This window comes from Pseudopodoces humilis, chromosome 31 (assembly GCF_049639895.1).
Source record: "Pseudopodoces humilis isolate 2021_Gansu_Grassland_sample_001 chromosome 31, ASM4963989v1, whole genome shotgun sequence".
NCBI classification, from domain to species: domain Eukaryota; kingdom Metazoa; phylum Chordata; class Aves; order Passeriformes; family Paridae; genus Pseudopodoces; species Pseudopodoces humilis.
In genome coordinates, this window is record NC_142230.1 from 2,708,492 (window position 1) to 2,720,826 (window position 12,335).

The following is a 12,335-nucleotide window of genomic DNA, read 5'->3' on the forward strand; positions in this document are numbered from 1 at the left end:
GAGCCTGGGAGACAGAGCTCTGCCCCCCTCAAACCTCCCCTGAGCCCCCAAACTGCAGCTGCCCTCCCCCACCCAACCATGGAGACCCCAAACCTCCCACCCAGCCCCTGCTCCTGTCCCTCAGCAGCTCCCCCAAAAGAGCAGTAACCCCAGTCCCAACCCCTGGAGATCCCCAGCCCTTTCACCCCCAAATCTGCCCCTCAGCCCCTCCCAAACTGACACCTCCCAGACCCCCAGCCCAGCCGTTTTACACCCCCAAATCTGCCCCTTAGCCCCACCAGAGCTGCCCCTTAGCCCTGACCCCCAGCCCTTCCCAAATTACCACCATCAACCCTAATTCCCAACCCTAATCCCCATCTCCAGGGATGTTCCCAGAAGGCCTCAAGGCCACCAGGGCTAGGCCAATGCCACAGGATGGTCCCCAGGAGCTCTTCCTTCCTCCCGAGGAAAATCCGGGAATTCCAAGCTCCGGAGGCACAGGAAGGCACCGCGGGGTCTCCTCAGTGCCCACCCCCCCTCCTGCACCCCAAACCCCTCCCTGGAGCTGGCGCCAGGCCCGCACCCCACCGGCATCCCCGGGATGCAGCTCCACTGAGCCAGCCCCGGGAGCATCCCCGGAGCGCCTGCAAAGACAATTCCTAATTAGTTTAAATTGTCCTGCCAAGAACTGATGGTTTCCTGCTCGAGAAATTGTGGTGGCTCGGCGGTTTTCCCGGCAGAGGCATTCCCTGTTTTCCGCCGGGTGCCAGGCGGGAGGGCGGCCCTGGGGCAGCTCTTCCCTCCTGTCCACAATCCCCGGCTCCCCTTGGAGCGCAGAAATCACCCCCGGACACCTCCAGGCACGTGTGGGTTCCTGTCCGAGTGGCCACCCCCGAGCCCCGGGTGCTCCCCCCAGCACCCAGAGGAGCCCCCAGCACCCAGAGTAGACCCCGGACCCAGAGGAACCCCCAGACCCAGAGGAGCCCCCAGACCCAGAGGAACCACTGCCATCGTGGGAAAAGCCGTCATGGGCAACTGTGTCCCCGTGGTGAGTGACCCCCCAATTCCTGTCCCTGCCCGGGGGTGTCACAGCCCCACGGAGGGAGGGAGGGGGGACCTGGGGGTCCTCGGTGTGAGGAGGAATATGAGGGTCCCCAGTGCTGATCACAGGGGTCCCCGGTGCTGGGCAGGACCACGGGAATTCCCGGTGCTGAGTGGGGTTTAGGGGATCCCTGGTGCTGAGTGGGGTCACAGGAGAGTCCCCAGCACTGAGCAGAGCTGTGAGGGTCCCCGGTGCTGAGCAGGATCCCGGGGGTCCCCGGTGCTGAGCAGGATCCTTGGGATCCCCGGTGCTGAGCAGGATCCCGGGGGTCCCCAGTGCTGAGCAGGATCCCGGGGGTCCCTGGTGCTGAGCAGGACCGCGGCTCGCAGCAGCTGCTGCGGGCAAGTTCTCCCTCACAGGAGGCTCTGTGGGGTCTGCAGCCACCATCCAGGGTCTGCGTCCTCCCTGGGGGTCTGCAGCCTCCCCCAGGGCTCCTCCGTGTCCCTCCTGTGAGAAAACGGCCCCATCCCGGCCCCATCCCGGCTGTCACCCTGATAACCCTGCCCAGCCCGGATCCCCGCACCGTGGGGCAGCCGGGACCAGGGGGCTCTGTGCCATGTGGCACCTCCCTGACGCCCACCCCCCTCACCCGCAGACCCCCGGCATCCCGGAGACCCCGGGCTCCCTGCACCTGGAGGAAATCATGGACAACTTCTCCTCCTTCTACGACAATTACGGCAACGAAAGCCTCCTGGACTACGACGCCGCGCCCTGCCACAACCGCTTCTGTCCCCTCTTCCAGCGCGTGGCTCCCCCTTTCCTGGCCGCCACCTCCGCGGTGGCCGCGGTGGCCACCGGGGCCCTGCTGGTGGCCCTGGCGCGGCGTCCCCAGGCGTGGCGGTGGCCGCGGAGCCGGGCTCTGCTGGCACAGCTGGCCGTGGCCACGGCGCTGTTCGCAGCGCTGCTGCCGGCGCTGGCCGCGGCCGCCGCCCGGGGCTGGCACCTGGGGACGGCTCCTTGTCGCCTCACGCACCTCCTGTGGCACTGGAGCGTGTTCGCCCAGGCGCTGCTGGTGGCCAGCGGCTCCTGCGGCACGGCCTGGGCTCGCTGGGAGTCGCGGAGCCGCCGCCTGGCCGCGGGGCTGGGGGCGGAGGCGCTGCTGCTGGCCACGCCGGCGGCTCTGGTCAGCGGAGCGGCCGCGGGGAGCGGCTGTGTCCGGCGGAACGTGGCCGTCCTGGCCCCGGTGTACCTGCTCCACCTGGCCCTGTGCCTGTGCCTGCTGCTGCTGCTGCCCGCGGGGCTGCTGCTGGCCGCGCTGGCCGTGCCGAGCCTCAGGGCGAGCTGGGCGGCCGGAGCCGGCCTCACCTGGCTCTTCCTGGGGCTCTGGGCTCCGTACGCGGCGGGGCTGGCCGGGGAGTTCCTGCTGCAGGCCGGGCTGCTGGAGCCCACCTGCGGCTCCTTCGAGCACTTCGACCTGGCGCTGGGGCTGAGCGAGGGGCTGGGGGTGCTGCACTGCGGCCTCGGGCCCCTGGCGCTGCTGCTGGCCTGGGGCTGCGGCCGCGCTGAGGGCGCTGCTGGGGGCTGCTGAGACCCGGGGGCTGCGGAGCTCCGGGGGCTGCTGAGCTCTGGGGGCTGCTGGGGGCTGCTGAGACCCGGGGGCTGGTGAGACCCGGGGGCTGCTGAGACCCGGGGGCTGCTGAGCTCTGGGGGCTGCTGAGACCCGGGGGCTGCGGAGCTCCAGGGGCTGCTGAGCTCGGGGGGCTGCAGAGCTCGGGGGGCTGTGGAGCCCCGGGGACTGCTGAGACCCGGGGGCTGCTGAGGACTGCGGAGTTGCTGAGGACAGCAGAGCTCCGGGGGCTGTGGAACTCCGGGGGCTGCTGAGACCCGGGGACTGCGGAGCTCGGGTGGCTGCGGAGCTCCGGGGGCTGCGGAGCTCCGGGGGCTGCGGAGCTCGGGTGGCTGCGGAGCTCGGGTGGCTGCGGAGCTCCGGGGGCTGCGGAGCTCCAGGGGCTGCGGAGCTCGGGTGGCTGCGGAGCTCGGGTGGCTGCGGAGCTCCGGGGGCTGCGGAGCTCCGGGGGCTGCTGAGCCCCGGGGGCTGCGGAGCTCCGGGGGCTGCGGAGCTCGGGTGGCTGCGGAGCTCCGGGGGCTGCGGAGCTCGGGTGGCTGCGGAGCTCCAGGGGCTGTGCTGCAGAGCCAAACGGACCCCCGGCACCAGACTGGGACCCCTGGCACTGAGCCCCGGCCTCCTGGCACCTGACCTGGCTCCCTGGAACTGGCCCCTGGCCTCTGGGCAACCCTTGGGCACCAACCTTGGCCCCCCAGCATTGAGCTTTGGCTCCCCAGCACTGAAGTCTGGACCCCTGCAGCAGCCTCAGATGCCCCAGCACCAGTCCCTGTGCCCTCACCACTGACCCCTGGCCCGCCCCGCACTGGCCTGGGTCACCCAGCACACGCTGGTCACCCACAGAACTGACCCCTGGCCACCTGGCACTGAGCCCTGGGCACTGCCCCCTGCCCCACAGGGCCCCCCCAGCCTCTGTCCCACACCCAACACTCCCCCAGGACCCCCCGTTCTGTGTTTGCCCTCCACCCTCTGTCCCCTCCCTTGGGGTCCCAGCCCCCTCTTTGGGGCCAGACCCCCCCCAAATGCCCAGTGCAGAAAGACCTGAGGGTGCCTCAGGCTGCCCGGGGGGGGTCACCTCAGGCTTCTGGGGGATCCCCAAATCTCAACCCCATCCCCCCCCCGAGTCCAGGGGGAGATTTCGGAAGTGATGGGATTTTTTCCATCTGTCCTGACGAGCCAAGAGAATCCAGTGGGAATTACACACAATAAAACACAACGGCCAGAGGCACTCGTCCAGCCCAGTTAATGGACTGGACAGGACTGGGAGATGATGGGGGGGCCCAGCGGGAAGGGAAATGGAGGGCGTGTGCTCCTCGTGCCTCCAAATTGGCAGGAAAAGTTCCTCAGGAAGCTGTGCAGCCTGGCAGGGGCCAGTGGGGTCATTTGTACCCAGAGCCCACGAGGGACGGGCGCGTGCGGTCACGGGGTCCCTGTAGGACCCGAACTGCAGGACTGAGCGCTGGGGAACGAACCCACATCGTCCCCAAAACTGGGGATCCATCAAACCCCTGCAGGGACTCGACACCCCCAGCCCGGATTCCGGCCCCTCAGCCCGGCACCAATCATCTGAGGCACGCAAAACCTTCCCCCTTCCCACCTGCCTGTGCCCCTGGGACCCCCAGACCACGCCAGGACACTCGGCCACCATCTCTGTCCCCTCAGGCAGGACAGGGACAGCAGAGCCCGGGATGTGCCCCAGAGCTTTGGGTCAGGGCAGGGGGACCAGGGACACCTTTCCCTGCACCCCTCGGATGATCCCAAATCAAACCAGGTCCCTCCCACGGGGGCTTGCCCAGAGCAGGGACCCCTGGGGAAGGAGTGTTGGGGGTGTCCCCACCCCATCACCCGGGTGGGCACATGGCTGGGGTGTCCCTGTCCCCAGGATGGGGCACATGGCTGGGGTGTCCCTGTCCCCCGGGTGGGGGGACATGGCTGGGGTGTCCCTGTCCCCCGGGTGGGGGGACACGCCCAGGGTCCAGCTCCAAGGGGAGCCCCGTGCAGGCGGGTGACCCAAGATCTTGTGATGGCGTGAAATCACCCCTCCTAGCCATGAAATCACCCACCCTGGGCATGAAATCGCCCCTCCCGGGCACGCCAGGCTGCTGGGGATGGGATCGGGGGACACATCCCCCCCGGCAGTCCCCTCCCAGCCTCGGGTACATAAACCCGGCTGCTGCGCCGCTCCCGCCCGGCTCCAGCACCGACCATGGGCCACCTGCAGCTCTGGCTGCTCGTCCTGGCCGGGATCGCGGGGATCGTGGCCCAGGAGGGTACGGGGGACACCGGGCTGGAGGGACAGGAGCCAGCACGGAGCAGGGCAGGTCCAGGGGGGACGCGGCAGCAGCTCTGGGATCACTCTCGGTCAGCGGGGCTGGAGGACGCTGGAGCAGGGAGTCACCCCGGGGGGGACAGCGGAAGGCTCGGGGACGGTCAGAGAGAGCTGTGGGACACCCCAGCATCCCACCGCGTCCCCTCTGTTGTCCCCAGACCTTTACCGAAAGGTGTTCGTGTTCCGGAAGGATCCCAGCGACGCCTACGTGGTGCTGCGAGCTCGGCTGGAGCAGCCCCTGCACAACTTCACCGTGTGCCTGCGCTCCTACACCGACCTCAGCCGGCCCCACAGCCTCTTCTCCTACGCCACCAAAGCCCAGGACAACGAGATCCTGCTCTTCAAGCCCAAACCCGAGGAGTACCGCTTCTACGTGGGGGGAAAGTTCGTCACCTTCCGCGTCCCCGAGGGTGGCAGGGACTGGGAGCACGTCTGCGCCAGCTGGGAATCCTCCACCGGCATCGCCGAGTTCTGGCTCAACGGGAAGCCCTGGCCGAGGAAGGGGCTGCAGAGGGGCTACGCCGTGGGGGCCACGGCCGCAATCCTGCTGGGGCAGGAGCAGGACAGCTTCGGGGGCGGCTTCGACCCCTACAACTCCTTCTCGGGGGAGCTGACCGACGTCTACCTGTGGGACACGGGGCTGTCCCCGGACAAGATGCGCGCAGCTTTCCTGTCCCTGCGCCTGCCGCCCGCCCTGCTGGCCTGGAAGAGCCTCAGCTACGAGGTGAAGGGAGACGTGGTGGTGAAACCCCGGCTCCGGGAGGCGCTGGGGGCCTGAGGGCTGCGGGGTCTGGGGCGGGGGTGGCCTCGGTGCCCCCCCGTTCCCTCCTCAATCCCATCACTCGCACCCATCTCCCATCACCCAGCACGCCTTCACCGCTACAGCCCCCCACTGCTGGGGACAGGGTCCCCCTGAGTGCCACCAGTCCCCCTCCCATGCCCCCCGAGCTGCCCCACGGCCGCCCCTGCACGGGCAGGACACGGATCCAGCGCTGCCCAGCCCCACATGGAGGCAGGAATGGGAAAGCCCCTCCCTTGGCGACAGGGGAACTGTCCCCAAAGGCCGTCCCCGCGGTCACGCACCATCCCCGCGGTCACGCACCATCCCCGGGCTCATTGCCCAACAGCCCTGCGGCTTGGGGACGAAGGTCAGTGTCACCACGAAAGTCACCGTCACCCTTGGGGGTCCTCTGAGCAGCCTCTGAGCAGCTCCGGGTGGCTCCGAGGTCCCCCCTTCCCACGGTGGTGACAGTGGCCGGGTTCGGCGGTGCCATGGGGCGGTTCTGGCTCTGCCTCCTCATCCTCGCTGCGCTCTTGGGCCCCGCAGGTAGTGGCGAGGGGACACCGGGAGCCACCCGAGGGACGTGGGGCAAGGGGGGCGCAGAGGGGGGCGCAGGGACATGGAGGGGGTTTGTGGGGACAGTGGGGCACCCCGAGTGCTCCAAACGGGTGCGGGCTGGGGGGACCCCACAGCGGCCGTGCAGTGAAAGGGGCACCCCGAGCTCTGCAAGGGGGGCACGGGGGGCACAAAGGGGTGCAGCGGGACCCACAGAAGCTGGGCCATAAAAGGGGCACCCAGAGCTCATCACGGGGTGGCCGTGAAGGGAACAGGGATCTCGGCAAGGCTGGGAGGAGGGGACACGGTGGCAGCACAGTGAGAGCCCAAAGGCACCCCAAGGACCGAAATGGGGGGACAGCAGGGGCAGCAGGGACACGGGGTCCCACAGACAGGGAGACCCCCGGCCCCGGCTGAGCTCTGGGTGCTGCAGAAACAAAGAGGGCCCGGATCTGGACACAGCCGGCAGCACCGACCGTGTACCACCGGCTGATGCTGATCTGCGAAGTCACTGGAGATCCCGGGTAAGGCGCCCCTCCCTCCTCCCTCCCTCCCTCCCTCCCATGCCAGGTGTGCTCCCCCCGAGTGACCCCAGCCCGGTGCAGCCCCCAGGAGTTCCTGTGGGAGAAGGAAGAAAGCCCAGTTCCGCTGCAGAAAGGCCCCCACAACGTCCTGTTCCTCCCCTCCTTCAACGACACCCACCTGGGCACCTACACCTGCACAGCCAGCAGCCCCCAGGGCACGGCCGTGGCCACCTACACCCTGTGGATAAATGGTAGGGATGGCACCGAGGGGACAGCTGGGGACAGGGGCTCCCCACGGCTTGTCCTCAGCACCCCACGTCACCCCGGGCCACAGCCAGTGCTGGTGGCACCTGCCCCGGGGGTTGATGCTGGATGTCACCTCCGGCAATGGCAGGAGCAGCCACCTCTGTGTCGCCTCTCCCAGACCTGCAGCAAAAGGTGTTCGTGTTCCCCCAAGAGTCCCAAACCGCCCACGTGCAGGTGACGGCGAAGCTGGAGCAGCCCCTGCACAACTTCACCGTGTGCCTGAGGTCCTTCACAGACCTCACACGGCCCTACAGCCTCTTCTCCTACGCCACCAAAAAACAGAGCAACGAGATCCTGCTCTTCAAGCCCAAACCCGGCCAGTACGAGCTCGCCGTGGGGAACAAGCTCTTGTTCTTCACGGTGCCCGTAAGTCTCGGGGAGAGCGAGCACGTTTGTGTCAGCTGGGAATCCTCCACCGGCATCGTGGGATTCTGGTTCAACGGGAAGCCGTGGCCGAGGAAGGGGCTGCAGAGGGGCTACACGGTGGGAGTGCCAGCGTCCATCCTGCTGGGGCAGGACCAGGACAGCTTCGGGGGGGGCTTCGAAGCCCAGCAGTCCTTTGTGGGGGAGATTTCATCCGTGTACATGTGGGACACGGGGATCTCCAACTCGGAGGTGTTGTGGGCCATGCACAACAAACCCATCCAAACCCCCATCTTCGGCTGGAGGGACTTCCCCTACAAGATCGTGGGTGACGTGTACCTGAAGCCCTGAGGCTGTGGGGGGTGTCCCCGATCCCTGCTGTGTAACCCCCTCCCCCAAAGCCATCCAACATCACATAAATGGAGAAATGGGTTTTTAGGGTGCTGGTGATCTTTGGGGGCAGGGGAGTGGGCTGACTGCGCACCTCAGGTGACGGATCCAGGCTCAGAAGCTCCCCAGGGTGAGGGGGGACGGGGGGAAGGGCTCCCAGCTCTGGCTTGGGGACATGGGGCTGAGCTGGGGACAGGGCAGTCCTGGGGGGGTATGTGCACCCTTGGTAGCCCCCAGGCACGGTAGGACTGGGCTTGGAGCAGAAGCCAGGGGGCCAGGACTGTTGGGGGGCAGCCCTGGGAGAGCCTGGTGTCCCCAAGCTTGGGGACGTTCACTCCCATGTCCTGGAGCCCCTGGGGGTCAGCCCCAGAACCCCGGGGGCTTCAGCCCCGTCCTTCAATCCATGTCCCCGAGGGGTCAGTCCCACATCCCTGGGGTCCCGCAGCCCCCTGTCCTGGGGGTTCAGCCCCCTGTCCTGGGGGTTCAGCTCCCAGTCCCGCAGCCCCCTGTCCCGGGGGTTCAGCCCCCTGTCCTGGGGGATTCAGCCCCTGTCCCGGGGGTTTAGCTCGCTCTCTTGGGGGGTTCAGCCCCCATTTCCGGGGGGTTCAGCCCCCTGTCCCGGGGTTCAGCTCGCTGTCCCAGGGTCCCACAGCCCCCTGTCCTGGGGGATTCAGCCCCGGTGGGCTCAGCCCCCTGTCCCAGAGGGTTCAGCTCGCTGTCCCAGGGTCCCGTAGCCCCCTGTCTCGGGGGGTTCAGCCCCCTGTCCTGCAGCCCCCTGTCCCAGAGGGTTCAGCTCGCTGTCCCGGAGGTTCAGCCCGTGTTCCACTGCCCCTGTCCCGGGGGTTCAGCCCCGTGCCCCGGGGGTTTCAGCCCCAGGAGGCTCAGCCCCACAGCCCCGGGGGGCTCAGCCCGTGTCCCACAGCCCCGTGTCCCGGCGCGGCTCCGCAGCCGCGGGCGGCCCGTCCGGCCTTGTCCCCCCCTTGTCCCCACCTTGTCCCCCCCTTGTCCTCCCCTTGTCCCCACCTTGTCCCCCCCTTGTCCTCCCCTTGTCCTCCCCTTGTCCCCCCCCTTTCCCCCCCCTGTCCCCCCCCTGTCCCCCCCTTGTCCCCACCTTGTCCTCCCCTTGTCCTCCCCTTGTCCCCACCTTGTCCCCACCTTGTCCTCCCCTTGTCCCCACCCTGTCCCCACCCTGTCCCCACCTTGTCCCCCCCTTGTCCCCCCCTTGGTCTCCCCTTGTCCCCCGACACCCGCCCGGCCCCCCTGTATCCCCATTCTCCCCGTGTCACCCCCGGTCCCGCCTCCGTCGCTCGCTGCGGCCTCTCCGGGCCCTCTCCGGCCCCGCTCCGCCCCGGCCCCGCTCCGCCCCAGCTCCGGCCCCTTCTCGCTCCGCCCTGTGGAGCCTCCCCGGTACGGCGGGGCCGGGGGGACACCGGGGCCCCGCGGGGAGCGGCGGGGCCGGGGCGGAGGGAGCGGAGCGGGGCCGGGGCCCGGCGGGGCTCGGGCTCGGGGCTGCGGCCTGTGGGGACGGGGGGTCCGAGCTGGGCGGCCACACGGGCCCGGGGGTGAACGGGGGTCCCGGGGGGTCCCGGGGGGTGAACGGGGGTCCCGGGGGGTCCCGGGGGGTGAACGGGGGTCCCGGGGGATGATGAGGTGGGAGGGTTTGGATTGGGGGACCCGGTTACACTCTCCTGGGGAGGTGGGTCTGGGGGGGCCTGGGGGTCCTGACATGAGGGGGTCTCAGTTGATGGGTCTGAATTTGGGGTCTGGGGGCTTTATTTGGGAGTCCCAGGAATCCTTGCAGGGGGCTCAGGGGAGTTTGGGCTACCCTGGCCACGTTCTTCAGGGCGAGGTTTTGGGGGTCATGGGGGGTCTGAGTTGGGGAATCTCAGGGTCTTGACCTGGGGGTCCTGAGGATCTGGCCAGGTTCTCCAGGGGGTTGGTTTTGGGGGGCCAGGGGTCCTGATGGGCAGAGTGTGAGCTGGGGGCTTTATTTGGGGGTCCCAAGGGTCCTGGCCAGCGGGTTTTGCGGTGGTACTGGGGCTCCTGGAGGAGTGCCGGGTTCTCCAGAGGGATGGTGTTGGAGGGTCTGGGGGTCTGAGCTGGGGGTCCCTGAAATCGTCTCTCTGGGGTCTGGCCTGACTTGGGGGGTCTGAGCTGGGGGGTCCCAGGGGCCAGAATGGGGGCTTGGCCATGTTCTCCAGGGGCTGGTGTTGGGAAACCTGAACTGGGGGTCTCTGGGGACTTGATTTGGGGGCCTGGCTGTGTTCTCCTGGGGGTGATATATTGAGGGTCCTGGAGGTCCTGAACTGGGGGCTCTAACTTGGGGGTCCTGGCCAGGAGATCCCAGGGAATTTGAACTGTGAGTCCCAGGGGTCCTGGGGGTCCTGACCCGTGTTCTCTGGGGGTGGCACTGGGAGGCATGGGGGCCTGACCTGGGGGTCCCGGGGATCTGAAATGGGGGCCCCAAGGGGGCTGGCCAGGGCATCCCAAGGGGTCTTTCCTGTGTGTCCTGGAGATCCTGAGATGGGGGATCCAGGGCACTGTGTCTTGGGGCTCCTGTGGGTCCTGACCCGGGGGATCCGAGGGGATCCACGGCTCTGGCCCAGGCGGGGTCCCCGGAGCAGCAGTGTCCCCTGTCCCCACAGGCCATGGGGGCATCTGAGCCCCCCAACTTCTCGTGGGTGGTGGAGGGCCGGCTGGCGGGGCTGGCGATGCCGCGGGAGCCGGGGCACTACCGCTACCTGCGGGATCACGGCGTGCGGCACCTCGTGTCCCTGACCGAGCACGCCCCCCCGCACCACGGCTGCTGCCCCCAAATCCAGCTCCACCGGCTCCGTGTGCCCGACTTCACCCCCCCGAGCCCCGAGCAGATCCAGAGCTTCCTGCAGATCGTGGAGGAGGCCAATGGCCGCGGGGAGGTAAGGCCGGGGACACCCGGGGGGGAATTGGGGGATACCTGGGGGACAACGGGGGGAGACTGGGGTGGTGACACTGGGGGAGAATCCAGGGGGATACCTGGGGGAAGAGACACCAGGGAAGGGAACACATCTGGGGGAACACCTTGAGGACACCTGAGGGGAGATGGCAGAGGGGAGACACCTTGAGGGTGGGGGACATCTTGAGGGTGTGACATCTTGGTGGGTGGAGACCTCAGCAAGGTGACACCTTGAGGGGACAATACCTCAGGGTGGGGAGATCCTTGGGGAGGGACACCTTGAGGAGGGACGTTTGGAGGGATGGCACCTTGGTGGTGGGGGATGCTTTGGAGGGGGGGAAATGACATCTTGGGGGAATGGCACCTTAATGAGGGAGATACCTCGGGGGAGGGACACAACTCCCTGGAGGGGACACCTGTGGCAGGCTTGTGCCACCTGGTGGGTGTGACATCTCAGGGGGCTGCACCCTGGGGGTTGACACTTGGAGAGGGGACACCAGGGAGAGGTGCCAAAGCTGGCATCGCCTGTCACCCAGGGAGTGCCACGGGGAGCACGAGAGGGTCCGGCAGTGCCCCCCACCCTCCGTGTCCCTGTGTCCAGGCTGTGGCAGTTCACTGCATGCTGGGCCACGGCCGGACGGGCACCCTGCTGGCCTGTTACCTGTGCAAGGAGCGGCACCTGGCCGGCGGCGACGCCATCCGCGAGATCCGGCGCCTGCGGCCCGGCTCCATCGAGACTGCGGAGCAGGAGCGGTCCGTAATCCGCTTCTGCCAGTGCCTGCGGTAGGTGCCACCCTCCCCAGGGTCCCCTGTCACCGTGGGGGTCCCCTCCCCTAACTCACCGGTGGCCCCTCCACAGCACTGGGGAGGAGACCTGAGCACATGGATGGGATCCATGGAATTGGGCATCCTGAAGAATCGGGCGTTCCCAGCCTTGTCTGTCCCCTCCTGCATTAAAGGACTGGCCTGTGGCTCCTCTCCAGGTCTGGTTTTGGGGTACACACTGAGGGGACGCCTGGCCATGGCTCTTGCTGGGCACCCCCAGACCCGGCTCGGTTGGCAGCTACATCCTGGGATTTGGGGTCCTGGTTCTGGGGTCCCTTGGGGTGATGGCTCTGGGGTCCTGGGTTTGGGGTTCCTCAGGGTTCTGGATCCTGGCTTTGAGCTCCCTCAGGGCCCTGGTTCTGGGGTCATTCAGGTTCTGGGGTTGTTTGGTATCCTGGCTCTGGATCCTGGGGTACCTTGAGTTCCCAGCTCTTGGCTCCTGGCTCTGGATCCTGGCTTTGGGGTCCCAGCTCTGCGTCCTGGCTCAGGGGTCCCTCAGGGTCGTGGTTCCAGGATCACACATCTGGGGTCTCTCAGGGTTGTAGTTCTGGGATCCCTTGGTGTCCCAGTTCTGGGGTGTCTCAGGGTCCTGGCTCTGGGGTGCCTCAGGGTGCTGTTTCTGGAGTCCCATGGGATCCCAGCTCTGGGGTGGTTCTGGCTCTGGGGTCCTTCAGGGACTGAG

General features: G+C 68.1%; 4 protein-coding genes across 6 annotated transcripts; all 4 read left to right on the plus strand.

Annotated features, from left to right (window-relative positions):
• The first annotated feature begins 793 nt into the window (after positions 1 to 793).
• ACKR1 (atypical chemokine receptor 1 (Duffy blood group)) lies at positions 794 to 2,609 on the plus strand. Its single transcript, XM_088068471.1, has 2 exons — positions 794 to 1,027; positions 1,677 to 2,609. The coding sequence occupies exons 1-2, from the start codon at positions 1,007 to 1,009 to the stop codon at positions 2,607 to 2,609; spliced, it is 954 nt and encodes a 317-aa protein (XP_087924597.1). The 5' UTR covers positions 794 to 1,006.
• A 1,668-nt stretch (positions 2,610 to 4,277) lies between these two features.
• On the plus strand, positions 4,278 to 6,301 carry LOC102111000 (serum amyloid P-component-like). The gene is made up of 2 exons (XM_005532258.3): positions 4,278 to 4,915; positions 5,133 to 6,301. Exons 1-2 carry the CDS (start codon positions 4,852 to 4,854, stop codon positions 5,750 to 5,752), a joined length of 684 nt encoding a protein of 227 aa, XP_005532315.1. The 5' UTR covers positions 4,278 to 4,851; the 3' UTR covers positions 5,753 to 6,301.
• On the plus strand, positions 6,172 to 7,941 carry LOC102109380 (mucosal pentraxin-like). Its single transcript, XM_088068657.1, has 4 exons — positions 6,172 to 6,301; positions 6,744 to 6,834; positions 6,916 to 7,085; positions 7,259 to 7,941. The coding sequence occupies exons 1-4, from the start codon at positions 6,247 to 6,249 to the stop codon at positions 7,852 to 7,854; spliced, it is 912 nt and encodes a 303-aa protein (XP_087924783.1). The 5' UTR covers positions 6,172 to 6,246; the 3' UTR covers positions 7,855 to 7,941.
• Positions 7,942 to 9,244: 1,303 nt separating this feature from the next.
• DUSP23 (dual specificity phosphatase 23) lies at positions 9,245 to 11,799 on the plus strand. 3 transcript variants are annotated; one of them, XM_005532340.3, is made up of 4 exons: positions 9,245 to 9,300; positions 10,539 to 10,811; positions 11,430 to 11,611; positions 11,688 to 11,799. In XM_005532340.3, the coding sequence occupies exons 2-4, from the start codon at positions 10,542 to 10,544 to the stop codon at positions 11,704 to 11,706; spliced, it is 471 nt and encodes a 156-aa protein (XP_005532397.2). In that variant the 5' UTR covers positions 9,245 to 9,300; positions 10,539 to 10,541; the 3' UTR covers positions 11,707 to 11,799. The 3 variants fall into 3 exon arrangements, with proteins under 3 accessions (XP_005532397.2, XP_087924787.1, XP_014116354.1); XM_014260879.2 differs by lacking the exon at positions 9,245 to 9,300 and adding an exon at positions 10,137 to 10,252; XM_088068661.1 differs by lacking the exon at positions 11,688 to 11,799 and having other exon boundaries at positions 11,430 to 11,615.
• Positions 11,800 to 12,335: the final 536 nt, after the last annotated feature.